At 38.3% G+C, this 18,941-nt stretch overlaps 2 protein-coding genes across 10 annotated transcripts; one reads left to right on the plus strand and one right to left on the minus strand.

The window, feature by feature from the left end:
• The first annotated feature begins 1,375 nt into the window (after positions 1–1,375).
• On the plus strand, positions 1,376–8,316 carry rbis (ribosomal biogenesis factor). 3 transcript variants are annotated; one of them, XM_066723293.1, is made up of 4 exons: positions 1,376–1,500; positions 1,918–2,034; positions 7,863–7,979; positions 8,205–8,316. In XM_066723293.1, the coding sequence occupies exons 2-4, from the start codon at positions 1,924–1,926 to the stop codon at positions 8,271–8,273; spliced, it is 297 nt and encodes a 98-aa protein (XP_066579390.1). In that variant the 5' UTR covers positions 1,376–1,500; positions 1,918–1,923; the 3' UTR covers positions 8,274–8,316. The 3 variants fall into 3 exon arrangements, with proteins under 3 accessions (XP_066579390.1, XP_066579391.1, XP_066579389.1); XM_066723294.1 differs by having other exon boundaries at positions 1,461–1,517; XM_066723292.1 differs by lacking the exon at positions 1,376–1,500 and adding an exon at positions 1,524–1,723.
• Positions 8,307–18,148, minus strand: e2f5 (E2F transcription factor 5). Of its 7 annotated transcripts, XM_066723284.1 has the most exons (10): positions 17,477–17,925; positions 16,884–17,093; positions 12,709–12,818; positions 12,208–12,371; positions 11,926–11,967; positions 11,658–11,722; positions 11,032–11,296; positions 10,448–10,618; positions 9,625–9,669; positions 8,307–8,986 (listed from the first exon to the last, which is right to left on the minus strand). In XM_066723284.1, exons 1-10 carry the CDS (start codon positions 17,915–17,917, stop codon positions 8,877–8,879), a joined length of 1,623 nt encoding a protein of 540 aa, XP_066579381.1. In that variant the 5' UTR covers positions 17,918–17,925; the 3' UTR covers positions 8,307–8,876. The 7 variants fall into 7 exon arrangements, with proteins under 7 accessions (XP_066579381.1, XP_066579386.1, XP_066579382.1 ...); XM_066723289.1 differs by lacking the exons at positions 16,884–17,093; positions 17,477–17,925 and adding an exon at positions 17,964–18,148; XM_066723285.1 differs by lacking the exon at positions 16,884–17,093 and having other exon boundaries at positions 17,477–17,921.
• Positions 18,149–18,941: the final 793 nt, after the last annotated feature.

Consider the following 18,941-nt stretch of genomic DNA (forward strand, 5'->3'; position numbering starts at 1 on the left):
GAACTTTTTCTAGTTTAAAGGAGGAGATCAAGCACTTTAAATTTTATTGGTCACCGATTTAGTGTCTTACACAATCTCATTATGTAATCTTTCTTAGCTTTATTCAACAACCCCCCTCCTCCTCTGTTGGCACAGTTATTAATGTATAAACCTGTGTACGGGATTATACAGAAATAAGATCCACAATGGATTAAACTGAAATAATTGTAATTAAGAAGTCTTTGCTGCCACCCTGTGGTGAAAGTGCTGATTGGGCATCCCACCAGTTTTTTGTTTTGTTTTTTATTTAATGTGTTCATGAAATAACTTCAGGTTACACTGCTAGGTCCTAATTTAACATGGGATAATAAACCCAATAAATTCACAACAAATACAACAATATGTATATAATGTGTTTTATGTATTATATTTACTTTCCAGGATGTATGTCGGCACTTACTGTACTTACCTGTGTAAATTGGAAGTTGTAAAATGTATTATATCTTGAATTGCTATGTTTAATGTAAATTTGAATTTGTAATGTTTGATGCCTTGTACTTAAATGTGTTCTTGCACTTTGTTTTGCACTTATGTTATAAGTCGCCCTGGATAAGTAATAATAATAATAATAATAATAATAATAATAATATTTCTAGTACAACTAGGCCTATTACTACTAATAATAGCTGTATAGCTGTAACTGTATAATGAGCAATAACATTTCTAAATGAGCAAATACCTTTAAGTCCATTGACTTATATGGGAGCCTCTTATAAATCCAGGTTGGTTTTAAAATGGAAAAAAGTTTATTCCTGAGTCTTCAACAAGCCTTGCACCTCCTTATGTGCTTAATAGAGTGAACAGATGAGTAAAATTATATGGAACAAACATTTTTAATATATAGGCCTATTTAGAATATAGGCTATATGTATGTTAAATATATTTCAATCTATAATCCATATTTTATTGTATAGGTTGGAAATGTATGGTGAGGGTAATTTCTACATATCACCATCATCACCACCAACAGCCTATGATCCACTGCTGATGAAGGCCTCTCCAAAATGTTTCCACTTAATTGCTTCAATCTACAGCTTCTCCTTTCCATGTCACACCTGCAAAGTGTATGATTTCATCTTCCCATCTTTTACGTTGTTATGTTCTAAGTCTTTTTTTAATTTTGATATCTATCATAGCTTCCTTGGTCTAACTTGGATCTGTTCTTGCAATGTGTGTGTGTGTCCACATATGTAAGCATTTTTCTTGGTTTAATATTTGTATAAGAATTTAGACATATTAAGATTGCTAGCTTGAACACTACACGTGATTTTAGCAAGTTGTAATGATCCCACATGTGCTCGGATCCGCAGCTCTGCTCGGATCTGCGCAGCTCCACCAATGGGAGCGGTGGGATTCTGCAGATCTGCCATACGGCCTGTGATACAAAAGAGTACTGTCGCACTTCCATGACGTCATTGCGACAAAACCTCCTGTTTCCTTTCTGAAGTTGGGACCCAAACAGTGAGTGTGGACTGCGGGTACTGTTGTCATATGTGCTGTGTCTACTCTGATCTTTATTTGAACCCAGTCTTTATAATTAACTAGTTATATGAACAATGTATGCTCAAGCTACATGACTTACTAAACAAAACAACAGTATATAATACAATTACTTGTTGAATGTGTATGATTAATAGCTACTGGGTATCCGTCTATGAACAGGAAGGAGACTGAAATTCTGACAGTATGTCCGAGAAGGATTACTTCTAGTTAAAAAGTTGAATATTTTCTGAGCATGATCAAACATTGACACTTATTTAACTAAGATGTCCGTGTATAGGCAATATAATACAAGTATAGGTACTCTATAGACATTGAATTATATAGTAAATCAATATTGCAAAATGTAATTTACATCCATAAACAATGTATTAACAGGTTGTCATGGCCAAAAACAAACCAAAAGGGCAGAAGCAGAAGAGTGTGTTTCACGTTTCTAACAAGCAGGCGAAACACAAAACTAAAACGAAGCCGGTCACAAGATGTCTGAAACGCGTGAGTATGTTTAACTGGGTTGATTTCTGAAAAAGCATTTCTCTTTCATGTTTGACCTTCAGCAGAACAGTAACATAAATATTCACAAGAATGCAATGTTTCGGGTGAGATGTAGTTTGCAGTGGTTGTGCAATATGGCACAGAGAGATCAAGTGTGCTGTGCTTACTATCCGCTGGATCCGCTTTTTTGTAATTGTGCCTTCGCAGACGTTAAGTTTTGTGGCATCGAAATTGTGTTGAAAATTGTCTTATTTTTGGGATGTTTACAATTTATTGTTTAACATCTTCCTAATATGCTTTACAATGTGTCTGGTGGACAGCTGACACAGTCACAGTACTCCATAGTTGTCCCTAATGCATTTTAATATGTATTTACACTTCCATATGGAAATGCATCACTAAAATATGCACCATGTTCTTCAGGCTTAAAGACATAAAGATGACACAACTTGGATGTATCAGAATAGTTAATTACAATATATCACCTATCCTGGGAAGATCTTTGGAAGAACGAAAAGCTATTTTATTTGGCAGAGAGCTCTCATTAACCATTACAATGTTTCCTTGCAGTTTGCCCTCTAAATCAATGCTGTAATATCCTGCTAAATATCTCTGCTATTGGTGAAATCCTGGAAAACAAAGACAGCCTGCTGTCTTGCTTTATTCTAATTGAATACTCGATCATTTGAAACTCAGCTATTGAATGTAAGTGTATATTGTCAACCATTCATTCTGGTTCTGTGGGCAAACAGCTTATTTACACAGTGGCACTGGTTCACATTCATGTACGTGATGGGTTCACTGAGCATGGCAAATATACAAACGGATATTAAAATAGCGTTTTGTTGTCCCATTGATGCATTGGGATTTGGTCAAGATGAAATAGGTGGCTAAAATAGTAACAATAGATCACATAAAATAGCATACCCCTCCCCACAACCAGTGCAATTAACAGAGCAAGTTTTTTTGTTTAACATTTCACTCTTCATTGGATTGCAGCTGTAGTGCCAAGCAGCAGCCACATTTAAACAAAAACACTCTGTGTTTTTCGAGTGGCCCATCTTCTCACTGCGTTTTTTGTTTTTTCCGCATTTCTAAATGTTAGAAAAGAGATGTTGTTGTGAGAGCCAAGATCACACAAAAGCAACTTTGGATTTCAAAATAAAGCAGAAGCCCATTGTATTAACCTGCTGGGAATATTTCTTTAGGATTTAATGCACATTGTAGAATATTTAATTAAACTTATTGAAAAGAATACATTATTCAGTCAGGGATTCCTATAAATAATACAATAGAAGAAACACTTTTAATATAAGCAATTGTGGATCAGTTGGGCTTGAGATTTGGGCTTTTCATTTCTTAAAGGCAAGGTCTGCTTCAGAATTAGCCCTCCCAAGTGATTTCAATAGCAGCTTGGCTTGTTTAAACCACTGTGATCAGAATGGGTGTTGTTTATCCCCTAGTTGTGTTGATAAGAAAATGTGCCAATTTGAAATCTTTGTTTTCAGTGTTTATTTTTGTTATCAGAGTATCTGCCTTTAAAAATGCAATATAACCACCAGTCAATCCAAGCCTTGATATCTGCATTATAAAACGCAGATCTTGTTCTTTCTCAGTTTCTTTATTTCCGTCTTCTTCTTCTTACTATTATTCTAATGTCCGACCACTTATAGTCAACACAACTCCTCCTTCAGTTCTTCAGCCACCAAAATGACACTTTGCACACGTTTTGCACTTTATCTGAAATAGCGATGAAACGGTATGACAATTTCATATCACGATTATAGTGACCAAAATTATCAAGGTTATCAGTATTATCGCGGTATTGTTAAAATGTGCTGGAAATGTTCACAAAGTACTGATACACACACTGAAATCATTTCACCAAGTTTTATATTGAAAACCAACAAACAACAAATAAAATTAGCAGCACTATGCACTTTTTGTGTGCATAAACATTAAAATAATATTAACATTAAAGATGGCACAATGTGGCCATGAGAGGTAAAAGTTTTCCTAGTGCAGGTTTTCATTAACACAACTTTAAGTAAGCAAACCAAATGTGCACATAACTGCCGGATTTTAAATGAACAAAATATGTTGGTTGGGTGACTAAAGATAATCACGTGTTATCGTGTGCAATGGGCGAATAGAGTCTGCAGACATGACGCACACAGTGTAGTGTTTTTACAAGAGTAGGTAATAACACATCTAAATGTAATCTTTAAATATATATAGTTAAATGCATTCAACACAACACAAGTTAAATGTTGGCAAAGCACAATGCCGCCCTCGATAATACTGCTTTGCAACAAACCCATTATAGGAATTCAGATTTAGAAATGACAAATTATATATATATGAGAGAGAGAGAGATTTCTCATTATGCACTAAGCAAGGAATTTGTAACAGCACAGCACATACAGTCTTCAGTTTTATAAGAAGTTGAGAGGCAACTTAGTTTCTTTTTAAGACTAACGAATGAGCCAGACAAGAGACACAGGGAATCAAGAATGAGATTTGAAGGGCAGGTCAATTGCAACGAGATCATCAGTGAGAGAGCTCGTATAAAACACCAGAACCAGTGGCTGTCAGCGCTTTTCCAGCGACATGGTGCCGGTGCTGGAGCCGCTGCTCGGCCTGGGAAGCTGCTGATGTTTTGGGGAAGCGGCGCGCTTTTCCACCGGCCTGGGAACCGAACGCTGACGTCACTGGTGTGGGCGTTCCCCAGCGCGGAGTAGAAGAGAAACACGGCCGTAATAATGAGCACCAAGGACTGCGACCTTAAACCCTGTTATACATCCCAACCAACTCAATCAGCGTCTGCACTCAGTAGATACACTAACAACTAAACAAAAAAACGCAGAAACGAAAATACAGCTATACGAATATGCAAAGATAACTCACTTTTATTTCTATTTATTTTTATTGATGCATTAAGGGATTTACACCGATTCGCTATTTCACTTTTACTGTACTGAATAAAATACAAGATAGAGTTAACATGCATTCGTCACTGTTTTGGGGGTATTTGCGGCGCAGTCGTGGCAGATCAATAACCTGTCGATGATCTCAGGTGATGTTAATGGTTTGATGGGAAATTGTGCTTATTGATGAAGTCTGGGATGATGGTCCCACATCACTGTTACATTGTCCCTGTTGCCAGACACGCAGCGATGCGCTTATGTGTCGCCCTGGGTAAGAGCGTCTGCTAACAAATACATAATAATAATAATATTGTCAGCACTGCTGGCGTGTGATCGCTCGCAAAGCGCATGACTGTAACAGCGCTTACTGTGTATTTGATCTTCTCTTACTGTACAATACGTATGTTTTGTGTAATTCGTCCTGTGCATAGACAATGAATATATTCATACATTATGAATCATGCGCTGGATTCAGCGTAACACCGGACCAGCTAATGACCAGTTCATTAACAAACAACATATCTGTTCAATCTGTATCGTCGCATTAACTCTCATAATCATAATATCGCAGTAACACGGCTTTCCTGTCACGGAAGCTGCGCTCAGTCGTCTCTCATTGCTGCCGTTTGCCAACTCCTACCTAGTTATTGACCTGGTGAGACATATTGTCACTGTAGTGTCTCTCTGACAGACCGCTGTTGCTGCTGATTTCGCTCATTTTTAATCAAACCTCTCCTCACTGTTCGCGTCTCTGCTAGCATTTTAAACATGGCGGCTGAACTCCAGCCAATCACTTTCTGTGGAGACGTGTTTACCCGCCCCGGCCCTGACGTCACGGGCTCCTCGGTTCCCGACCGGCAGGTTTTTGGTGCTGAAGGCGCCGAGCGGCTCCAGATCAGGCGGAGTCTGTCCGAGTCTGTCCAATCAGCTCGCAGGCTGTGGCCCAATGACGCGGACCTAGCAGGCACGGGGCGTGGCTTGGGCAGAACCGCTGCCGGCGCCATGTTCTCACAGAGCTCACCCCGCGCTGCTGCGCATGCTCACACGTTGGTTGATGCGGGTCAGTATTTACCGTGTCTTTCAAGCCGCGGTAATCAAACACGGTTTTAATGATAATTATAAAATTTAAAATTTGAAACGGTAATACTAACCGTCATGAATTTCACCGTGGTTTATCTTGAAACCGGTAACCGTTTCATCCCCACTTAAGATATTGAACATCTTATTACTCCTTCAAGGATGCATTTAAGAGTAATATTACTATGGAACATAGATAGGAAACCGTGTATAAAGTTTTCAAAACTGCTTTCTGTTTTCTGATGGGAGCTAAGGATCATGGGATATTGCCATTTTCTTTTCTTTTTTACATTTGACAGCTTATAACACCTTACGGGTGGCAGATACAATGTTGGTCACTATAGAACATGTATAGGAAATCATATATGCTCTATCAATGTATGACATTCAACATGACCTCTGACCTCTCCTTTCAGGTCAAATGTCATTTTTTTGGAATTTGTGGTTTACAGTTTTCAAAAGCCATCACAGTCATCATACATCATGTCATCAAAATGTGTTCTTCTGAAAAAAAGTTTGAACTTTAACCCTTCATTTAGGGTTCAAAGGTCAATATATATATATATATATATATATATATATATATATATATATATATATATATGCATGCCATAAAACTGATTTCAGATTGAAGATAATCCCATTTATTATTGGACATGTATAAGAAACCATAAGTGGTCTATTTGAAAATGTCCTTAATTTTGACCTTTGACCTCTCATTTCAGGTCAAATGCAAGACTTTTTCACTTTTACCTCTAACGCCTCACAGAACAGGGATATATGGTCACCCACGGTCTATATGGAACACATATAGGAAACCATATATGGGCTTTCAAAACACCACCCTGTTTGACCTTTTCTTTAAAGTCAAATTCACTGAGTATTAAAAAAAAAAAAAACGAATTGGATCTCCTAGAAGCAAGGCTCAAAGCTGCAATCTGACTTCAGATGAACATCGTGTTTACATCAAATATAGTCCAAGCACCTTAATCTTAACCTTTGACCTCCCCTTAAAGGTCAATCAATGCTTAAAATTGTTGATTTTGCCCTAAAGAGAGTGGTTAGGCTAATGATTGCTATAGAACTCAGATAGGAACTCATATGTGGTCTGTGAAAAAAATATCCTCCACTGTGACCTGTGAGAACTTCTTACAGTGCAGTTAGGCTCATACTTGCTATGGAACACATACAGGAACTCATGTATGATCTATCTGGAAATGCCCTTTCTGATGCCCTTTGACCTTCCTGTCAGATCAAATGCAATATGCTCTCATAAAGCCTTCCAGTGACAAGCTATCAAGCTTTAAAGTTACAATTCTTTAAAAGGTGTTAAACATGCTTAACTGCTTATATTAATCAGATACTCTTTTAAAGGGTCTTAAAACAGCCATTTTACAATGCAGATTAAGTTTCTAGAAACATCCTAATATAGTTTAACATTGTGATGTCTATTAATAGTAAAATTGACTTCTGTGGCATTTTACTAAATGTAAATGTCTGCTTTATAGATTATAAATTGAGATTGTTTTTCTTTAAGTGCATCAGTTTGACCAACAATAAGTACCATTTACTTTTGAGTTCTGAAAGACATGCATGCTTTGCCCTTTATTAAATGAATGAGGGAACTTGTATAGAATTAATGGTCAATTGTCTGTAGAAACCCTATTTCTACAAGTCAAAAAAAGAAAACTAATTTGAATTCTCTGTGGTGAACTGTGAAAACTTGCAATTTCTTTTAAGAATATCTAAAAAGAAAAGCTGAAATCATGGTTTGTTTCCAGTTTAATATAATTTGTATTTATATGGACTGTTTTTTTTTTTTAGATGAATGCTGCCAAAAAAGAAAAAGTTGATAACATAAATAAAGTATTCACAGAAGTTCAAAGGGAGGTTAAAACCTTATCAAAATGTACAGCACCGCAACCAAAACCACAGCCCCAGGTAAGTTGCTCAACTTGAACAGAAGAGAATTTCACAATTCAAGATGGCTTTCATAAATTGTTTTTTTTAAATCATTTAAAATATCTGGGTCAGTATTAAATTTCCTACACAAAACTCTGGAAATACAATCCAAAATGAATACTTTTCAGGTCCATTTAAATATGCAGTGTTAAATCCTTGTTTTACCAGTATATGTCATCTCATACTTTTCCTTCTGTGTTTCAGGTTACAAAAGCACAACCTATTGAAGTCCTAAATGTGGATGACACTGCCCAGCTCTTCTCTCAGTTATAACAGATATTACAATAATAAAAAAAAGACTTAACATGTAGCAAAATTCTGCTTTATTTGTAAAACTTTGGTCGAGTAAAATGTGCAAAACAATTTCCATTTTTCAAAAAATGGGGCTATCATCAAAGTCATAAAAAAAAGTGCTCATGAAGGCACTTATTTGTTCATTGTACATACAAACATCACTAAGGCAAAGACCTGTCAATGGCAGGTTCACAATTTACAGTATGAAGCAAGGGGGAAATGCTGGCAGTGATGCAATTTAAAAAGGGACATATATATATATATATATCTGGAAATATAATCTTAACCAAAAAAACAACTTAAAATTGTTCGCAGCAAAAGCATCTCCACGAACTTAACTCAATGTAGTCCTTCTGTCTGTAGTGTTTTACAATAACCATATACTTTAAACTGGCTCCAGCTTTACAACCGTAACTCAAAAAGGGCAGTAAGTTGAGGGATCTCACCCCCCACTGATGACCATAGTTATAAATACCTCTATATACACATTAGTTATTAAACTAAACTTAAAAAAATAAGTAATGGTTGGAGGGCTGGGGAGAATGATTGCAGAGGTAGTCAAAATCAAGGCTTGCATTTCACCTAATAATTAAGGATTTGTACATCAAACAAGTCGCAGACTCCTTCATTGTCGTCCAGGTTGAAGTTGTAATCCACACCTGGAGCTGGCGACAACCGCAGCAGAGGGAAAACTGGGAAAAATACATGTTTTAGATACAATGTAAAAACTGGAGAGAAAGGAAAACCACCAAATGGATATTGACTAGTCATTAGATTTAAAATGAAAGCTCATGCGTTTGTGATACCAATAAAAAAACATGACTCCCTTTATTATATTCAGTGATTAGACAATTTAGGCTTATAATCGATAGAACAAGAGTTTAAACCACTACTGATAAAACAGCATTAATAAACAGCAATCATATGCATTATTTAAATCACCCCAATCATCCATTTAGGATTTAATTTATTGCACAGATTATATGGCTCTTAGGAACCTGTGCAATATGCACATGAATGACATCTTTGTTAACATGTCCAAGCCAGGAAGAAGGCAGGCTGTCAGTTTCCTCCTAAACTGCGCTCTACCTTGAGCGTGTTAAAAGTAATATCCATTATTTGATTTACCTGCAGCTCTGTAGGAAATAAAATAACATCCATGTTTAATTGTATTTTAAGAAAAGGCTTACATTTAGTTATATATACTACAGAGCACATACATTATGCCTAGTTTCCACTGCTGGAGGCTAAAGTGAGCCCAAAAAACTAGAGAAACAATGCCGAGTTTTACTGAAGTCACACACAAAATAACCAAATCAATCATACTTACCATCAGATGACATCAATTCTTCCATTATATCCTCTACAACTGGCCCTGTAATCACACAGTTCACATTTGTTAAATCAGAATACAAGCAGCACAGTATAAGCCTGGTGGTCTACATGAGAAATGCACAAGCATGTGATAAGCATCCTAAACATTGTTACATAAACTCTTGTGAATTAAGATTTAGTCTTCTAATATTTCAGCTCTATAATGGGTCTCGTCAATTTCACTTTTTCATTATTCATGAGCTCATATTCATTATTTACAGGACACAAGCAAGATCGCCTCCATCCAATTGGTTAATATGTGAAACTTACAGAGGGTAAAATATCCATTTCAGCTACTCATGGAAAGTGAAGCAACAGTGATACTCATTAGTATCAACAGGAAACGCTTGATGAATATATACATCAACAGCAAAAGCCTTTCAACTACAAACATTAGTTTACTGCTTTCTTCAGTATAAGCAATGAAGGCATTTACATAAAATGTCTATTATAAGCTTGTAATTTCCTTTCTTCGCTACAGGAACATACATTGCTTTTCTGGATTGATACCAGGACAATTTCTAATATATTTTTAATGTAGTTAAAATTACCTAAATCACTTTTGACAGAACAATGTTTTAGGGCTTTGTAGTGTAAAGGATTTGGCTTCTGCTTCATTGATGGTGTTAACTAGCTGCCATTAAACTCTATACTTAGCAGAGAGGTATCACATTAAGTGTGGAGAAGAAAACAATATGGAGAGTAATGACTTGTGTTTTCAGACAAAAAACAAAAATAGAGGCTTCAACAAATTCAACAAAAGGTCCTACAGTACATACCTGTGTGCTCCTCTTTGCTCTGGTCTACAGTGTTCAGTCTGAGGATGCTACTAACATCCAGGGGGAGCAGGGGCTGGAGGTCATGGGCAGCAGGATCACTCTCTGGACCATTGCCTGTGGATGTCAGGGGGTCTGGCATCGCTATGCAAGGGGCAGATGGGAGATTGCAGTCTAAAAAAAAAAAGACAAACAAATATATTAGGAATTGTCATACACTAGTGCACTGACTGCTGATATCAATATGTTCACCTACAGAAACATCAAATCTACCACTGGGAGGGAGTACAAAACCAATATGTAAATTGCCTTCAAGCTTTTTCCATCAGCCACAGAAAATTAGACTTATTTTACATTACAATCTCTCTTCTACTCTGCAAACAAATACTGAAATCACTACTTGGGGGACTCATACCCAAGGTAAATGGTGTGGTATAAATAGGAGCAATCTGATTCTCTAAATCAGAAAAGGTTTGATCAAACGATCCACCTGACTAGCAATTCAGTTAACAGTGCGACACGAATTCCCATCATATAGCTTTTGTAACACTATCTTTAGGAATACCAAGTGAAAACATGAAATGTACCCATTTGCAGGTCAACCGTGCGTGTCTGAGCAAGGTGGTGCTCTGGTAAAGGGACCCTGTGCTCCGGCAAAGGCTGGACAGATGGGAATTTCTGTAGCACTGCTGGTGTGGACAGAGGAGTTGGCATTGTCGAAAGGTCATCAGGTGGTGGGACGGAGAAAACCACTGGCTTTGAGGAGACTGACTCTCGGTTGATTAGCATCACCTGGATGGGTGCCGTCTGGCTCCTCAAATTTACTTTGTATTTCTTTTGACCATTTTGACTCTTAAAAAAATAAGAATGAAAACAAATGTGGAAAATGCAGTTGAGAATCTCATCTGTGATTAACTTAAAGGCCTAAAACGTGACAGCCTATCAGGGGCATAGGTTTCATTTTAGAATCGGAGGGGGTCGCATTGCCCCTGCCCCTCCCCTATGCCTTTCACCATACATCATTGGAGTGAACAATTTAACACTCTCTCAACATTGGCTTTGCAGCCTTTAATGGTACGTATGACAAATAGTTTAATTTAAGGAAGAGACATTCACATTATTAATTTGTCAATTAAAATTCTCATCTCATTAATGAAGCACAGTGAAGACGATGCTTGTATTAATTGCTCAATTATAATAAAACTGTACATACTAGTTCAGGCACAGGTACTTCCAATTGTGTCCCCGAAGGAGCAATAACAGCCAACAGAGTGTCACCTGTGGGGGGGGAAAGGCAATTCAATACAAGGTTTGTTGTATACAGATGTGCCTAACACTCTGTAGCTGTCTACTTAGATTAATTTACTCATTTAAAATAGTAAGCCTATTTACACCTGTATGAGGATTTGTGTATGAACTTTGATATGCCTGGCAAAAATGAAACACTAGGATATTAAACTAGTTTCAAAAATGATTCTCACCACTGAAGGCATTACAGATGTCTTCATGAGTGACATAAGCAAATGTAAGCTGCGTTCAGGAAAATAAAGAACTTTAAGTGATTTTTGCTTAACTGCCAAAGAAGTTACCAAAACATCAGCAAGAAAGACTTAAGTTTACAAACGGCACTTATTAGCTGCAAATTTTAAGGCCACAGCTGACCTCAAAGAATTCAATTAGTTCAATTTATTTCATTCGCCTGGTGTGGTGATCAGTGCCATATGACGTGAAGGTCACAACATTTGATCAATGATAAAAAGGATATCTGCTGTTCACTGGGTCATCTGAAACATTCTTTATGCTCTGCTGAAGCCAGGTCTTCCGAGTGTCCAGCTCTTTCTCCTTCATTTCCAGGTCTTCAATCTGTGCCTTTAAATACTGAACCTGGTCCAGAACCTCTTTGGTGTTGCACCCAGTGTTCACACCTCTTCGAGGAAGAGAGAAAGCCTATTACAGATTGTATCTATCACACAAGCCCAGTTTATGATGACCACACTACAAAGTAGTAAAGGCTATGTTCAAAGGTTTGCTTGCTATCAAAGTATTTGAAGGTGGTTCTGAACTGTGAAACTGTTCTGACCAAATCTGAATACTAAATCACACAGACCAGGTAACTCAATTGGAAATTGTAATCGTATTGTAATTGTAAGAGTAACAGTATGTCTATGTTGGTCATTGTAAGATGTTTTATAACAGAATAAGGATGAAGTGTGAAACAGGAAGAAACACATTTTGAGAAATAACAAGGTGTTCCGTTGACTTACTTCCACTGAATGCTGTTCTTGGTCTTCTTCTCGATAAGTCCAACTCCTTCCAGGACATTGGTAATGTCATAGATCCTTCTCTTCTGTCTTACAGCAAGGCTGTCAGCAGCCTATTAAGAAAGAGAAAATCTTATATTACTTGGTATTCAAGCACAGGAATTGCAAGTCACCACCTATTGTTGGAAATACAACTGGGATAATTCCATTCAAATCAATTTGATTATTTTAATATTCTACAATTTGTTTATATTCAAGTTCTTGTATTCATGACTGCATTCACTCAAATAGCTTCATGTTCCTTTTATGCTTTAATTTCTTAATGACAACTACACGTTTACATGTTGCTATGGGAATACAGTTAGAAAGTGAAGATGGCAGACAGACGAGAGACAAGGAGAAGAACATCAGGGCTGGCATCAGGAAACAGCTCAGGACAGCACTTGAGCATCGTGTGGACTTTTTCAATCACCCTACAAAAGATGCTTATGTGTAATGCAATATCTGTTTGAAGAAACACAGTCACAGCACCATATACATATCTAAAGAAGATGCGCACAAAGTTTTTAATTAATATTTTACACAACTACCATGTGTGTTGTCGGGTTTACATTTAAGGTTTTACTATTTTGTTTTTTACCTTATCGCAGATGCATGAAGTTACAGCCTGCATCTTGTAAAAGAAATGCATCAGATTGCTAGCTGTGAAGTGGGAGTATTACTATATTCTTGAAATAATGAGAATATATTGTACATAAATAATTGAAATCTACATTTATGTCATGCTTTTATTGATGTTACAGTTTGATATTTGGATAGATAACAGAGTAAGACAACCAAAATAATACTGTATAGTAAATATATACGAGAGAGGGTGTCACTATTAAATTACAAAATCGGAAAAGAATCGAGTGATAGTTCAGATGGGTACACTTTATAATGAATCAAAGTCTCTTAACTTACAATGAGATTTAGATACAAGTTTAGAGGGAAGGAGGGGAGAAAAAACAAAATCAATTCAGATGCATGTTGCCTCCAGGAGAATCCACATAACCTAAAGTTGGTATGATATGAAACTACGCAACTGTGAGGAATACATATGACACTACAAAGTTACTCTAAACTCTAAGACTATTGTGTACATACACAGTGTAAGGCTTCCTACCCCTAGCATTCATATTTTCATCTTGCACACACATCTATAAACATTGTATCTAATTTATCCTTTGAAGTATCATTTTCAAGCACTTCATTCTTACATTGTGATAAGCTGGCATTTAACACCTGAAATTAGGCTACATCTTTTGAATGACTTGTAACAAGTTGTGATATGAACTGTCAGCAAGATAACTGACACAGTATGTAAATACGGAAGTTTGTCTTAAAAAAAAAAAAAAAAAAAAAAACATGTATTATGCAAACTATTACGGAAAGTATCCTCTATATTTCGCTAGTGTATACCCGAAAGGCTTATGCATTGACTGCAATAATTATTATGCAATGTCAATACATTATAGGAGGAAACTCAACACCAAAAATATACTATAGCCTTATTTTGTAAGTCGCCCCTGGACAAGGGCACCTGCTAAGAAATACATATTATTATTATTATTATTATTATTATTAATAATAATAATAAATAAATCAGTATGTGACAGTATGTGATACACTGTACAAATGCATACATCACTTTGCATAATTACGATAATGACATTAAAGGATTTAAGACAAAAAAAACGATAAGAATGACAATTCTAAATCATTAAAAATAATAAATGGTACTAGAAATAAGGCTTAGATATACCCATCACTACATACATACACTCACCTAAAGGATTATTAGGAACACCTGTTCAATTTCTCATCAATGCAATTATCTAATCAACCAATCACATGGCAGTTGCTTCAATGCATTTAGGGGTGTGGTCCTGGTCAAGACAATCTCCTGAACTCCAAACTGAATGTCTGAATGGGAAAGAAAGGTGATTTAAGCAATTTTGAGCGTGGCATGGTTGTTGGTGCCAGACGGGCCGGTCTGAGTATTTCACAATCTGCTCAGTTACTGGCATTTTCACGCACAACCATTTCTAGGGTTTACAAAGAATGGTGTGAAAAGGGAAAAACATCCAGTATGCGGCAGTCCTGTGGGCGAAAACGCCTTGTTGATGCTAGAGGTCAGAGGAGAATGGGCCGACTGATTCAAGCTGATAGAAGAGCAACTTTGACTGAAATAACCACTCGTTACAACCGAGGTATGCAGCAAAGCATTTGTGAAGCCACAACACGTACAACCTTGAGGCGGATGGGCTACAACAGCAGAAGACCCCACCGGGTACCACTCATCTCCACTACAAATAGGAAAAAGAGGCTACAATTTGCACAAGCTCACCAAAATTGGACAGTTGAAGACTGGAAAAATGTTGCCTGGTCTGATGAGTCTCGATTTCTGTTGAGACATTCAGATGGTAGAGTCAGAATTTGGCGTAAACAGAATGAGAACATGGATCCATCATGCCTTGTTACCACTGTGCAGGCTGGTGGTGGTGGTGTAATGGTGTGGGGGATGTTTTCTTGGCACACTTTAGGCCCCTTAGTGCCAATTGGGCATCGTTTAAATGCCACGGTCTACCTGAGCATTGTTTCTGACCATGTCCATCCCTTTATGACCACCATGTACCCATCCTCTGATGGCTACTTCCAGCAGGATAATGCACCATGTCACAAAGGTCGAATCATTTCAAATTGGTTTCTTGAACATGACAATGAGTTCACTGTACTAAACTGGCCCCCACAGTCACCAGATCTCAACCCAATAGAGCATCTTTGGGATGTGGTGGAACGGGAGCTTCGTGCCCTGGATGTGCATCCCACAAATCTCCATCAACTGCAAGATGCTATCCTATCAATATGGGCCAACATTTCTAAAGAATACTTTCAGCAGCTTGTTGAATCAATGCCACGTAGAATTAAGGCAGTTCTGAAGGCGAAAGGGGGTCAAACACAGTATTAGTATGGTGTTCCTAATAATCCTTTAGGTGAGTGTATATACACATGTGTGTGTATATATACACACACATATACACATACATATAAACACACACACAAAGCGCAGCAAACCTGACCAGAAAATGCGTTGATAGCTTCAAACTAAGCAGTTTACCTCACAAGCACCACACTTTTCTAAGGAGTTGAGGCCTTTATGCAGGAGAGCACGCAAATGGAAACGCTTACTACTGTATCTGTATAGAAATGAACACAAACAGCTGGCTGTAGTGCAGCCGCAAAGAAGCCCCAGCTCGATGACGTCACCCGCTTTTGTTCAGCGCCACAACAGACACGGATACAAACAACACGTGGGCGCCGAGCCTGTCCCGGACACAACCCACCGCGCAGCCGCACGGACCAGCACTGACCACTTTGAGATCCAGCACGCCGTCCTTGGCTTCCTGTAACAGAGACACGAACTTGGCGGTGAGGAGCCCCAGACTTTTCTCGTGGCGACTGGAGCCGCTCGGCGTGTAGCTCGCCTGGCTGCAGCTCCCGGCCCCGGCCATGCTCCCGGCGGCGTGCGGACTGCGGTGCTGCTGTCGCCGACAAACCCAAGAGGAGTTCAGTCCACTCTCGGGGTGCAAAGACAACCCCGAGCTTAATCCATTGGATGTGTATCTTCCTTTCTCTTGTCATAAAAGACGCCTTCCTGGCACGTCGCGCCGTCGAGGAAGCAGACAGACGAGGTTTAAATGAAAGGAAGTGACGTCGCATCGCTGTTGTCACGGCAACCTGAACAATAAAAGGTCTCCCCAGCTCCACCCGCGCTGAACAGCAGAGCTGAGCACACTGGCAATACAATACCTCTTTGGTCCTGTTATCGCTTTCAAATATAATGGAAGATGAAATACTTGAAATCTTGGCTAAGATGTTTTCATCATATCCAGCCCCTTAATTGCGGGTCTTACTATACTAAGCCTGGTAGCCACAGCAAGCAAATGAACTACTGTCTAATGAAGATGTACTGCATATGCTATTTAAGTGTCTGCATTCATAAGCCACTCAGACTTAATGTGCATGTATGTGTATGTAGTTTTTACAGGTACACGTACCACTGCTGTAAACCCACACACCCAGACAGTGTTGCAGAGAAATCCCACTTGTGTGGCAGAAGGTGCCAGTTTACCAACCTGAGCTCCACTACGAGTGTATAACACGACATCTCGCTTCTGCCTCTGGTTGTCTGGACATCTGGGTTGTATAAATGATGCTTTCTTTAACCCCAGTGATTGTGACTGTCTGGCAGGTTCTGGTTCCGGCTCTGTGCCAGGTCCAGCGTCAATCACATGGCCATCGTCTGCACAGTGTGCTGTTGCTGTGTCCTGGTGGTTCTGCAATAACTATCAATTGAACATTTGAGATTTTAATTATGATTATTAGTAGTGTGGCTAGTATTCCACCAGTATTCGGAATACGGAATATTCCGAATTCCGCCGTGTAAACTGCATGATCGGAATATGAAACTGAATATTCCATCGCTGCACATGGATACTGTTCTAGAATTTGGAACACTAAAAGTAATTCGGAGCCATGTAAACGGCATAGTCCGAATATGTCAATCATGTGGCCATCGTCTGCACAGTGTGCTGTTGCTGTGTCCTGGTGGTTCTATTAATTGAACATCATTATGAATATAATTACAATGTATCCAAGGTGATGTACAGAATTAACTCATTTAAATAGTGTTATGTGTAAATGAATAAATACAAACTGTCAAACTTACTTTAGAGATATCGGGTTTATCAAGTGCTTTGCCTGTACGCGGCTTCTTCCCGGCAACTGCTGGTAAACAAGGCGAGGAGCCCGGCGGCGCACAATGCGAAGAGGCTCTCTTTCTGCGCCTCTTCTTTCCAGGCTTGTTTTGTTTTGTTCGCCTTAATTTCTGTTCATTTCGCACAGGCTGTATAGTGGGTACAGAGCTAGTTTTTAATCTGCGTTTCTTTGTAAACCCCATCTCGACTTCTATGGCATTTGAAAAGCTGTCGGGGGCGAAGTGAGCCCCACAAATCACAGAATGATATGTCGACTGGAGAAAATCCTTTCTTTTTGTTTGAACAAATTGAACCCAAAGTTGCCTTAATATGGGATCTTTTGGGAAATGGTGGAGACTATGTCCACCCACACCGGAGTTCCCACAAGACATCACCACACACCGTTTAACCATATCTAAATACTACAATTGATGATGATGATGATGATAATAATAATACCGTATTTTAAATCCCGCGCGTTTCGTTTCTGGCGATGTCTAATAGATGTTCAACTTGTGACGTCATTCCCAATTCCTTCGATGGCAGAGAGGTGATGGAGAGTAACGTTGCCTTGTTTTAGAGTTGTTTTCATGTGCTTCCAATATGTAACGTGTGATCTTAAAACAACCTTAACTGCCGGTTGTTTACACTTTACCGGAAGTTCGTTCCCCAAATGCGCGCAAAGCATCACGGTACGCAAGAATAGTGTGGCTAGTATTCCACCAGTATTCGGAATACTGAATATTCCGAATTCCGCCATTTAAACCGCATGATCGTAATATGAAACTGAATATTCATTCCATCGCTGCACATGGATATTGTTCTAGAATTCGGAATATGAAACTGAATATTCATTCCATCGCTGCACATGGATATTGTTCTAGAATTCGGAATATGAAACTGAATATTCATTCCATCGCTGCACATGGATATTGTTCTAGAATTCGGAATATGAAACTGAATATTCATTCCATCGCTGCACATGGATATTGTTCTAGAATTCGGAATATGAAAGGAATTCGGAGCCATGTAAACGGCATATTCCCAATATGAGGTTGAACACCCCCCAAAAAAGTGTGTGAAAGAGTAAGTCGGTGTGACGTCCGGTCTGCATCAACAACATCGCAACGAATTAAGAATAACACATCAATACAATCTCCAAATATTAGATTGTGTGATTTGCGTAATATGTAAGTGGAATGAAAGATATATATATATGTTTGTCTGCATAACATAAATAAATCTGCCATATGGCTTGGGTTTAGTGCTTGGAAAACCCAGCGAACATTACAGTATAGGTGTATATGTATGTGTTCACGAAGGAGTTTAGGATATGTATAAGTAATACTTACAAGATAAAAGTTGAATTTAAAGCAAACTTCAAATACCACATCAACAAAAAACTAACAATACATTACACAAACTTATTTTTCATTT

Source organism: Amia ocellicauda, chromosome 2 (assembly GCF_036373705.1).
Source record: "Amia ocellicauda isolate fAmiCal2 chromosome 2, fAmiCal2.hap1, whole genome shotgun sequence".
NCBI classification, from domain to species: Eukaryota; Metazoa; Chordata; class Actinopteri; order Amiiformes; family Amiidae; genus Amia; species Amia ocellicauda.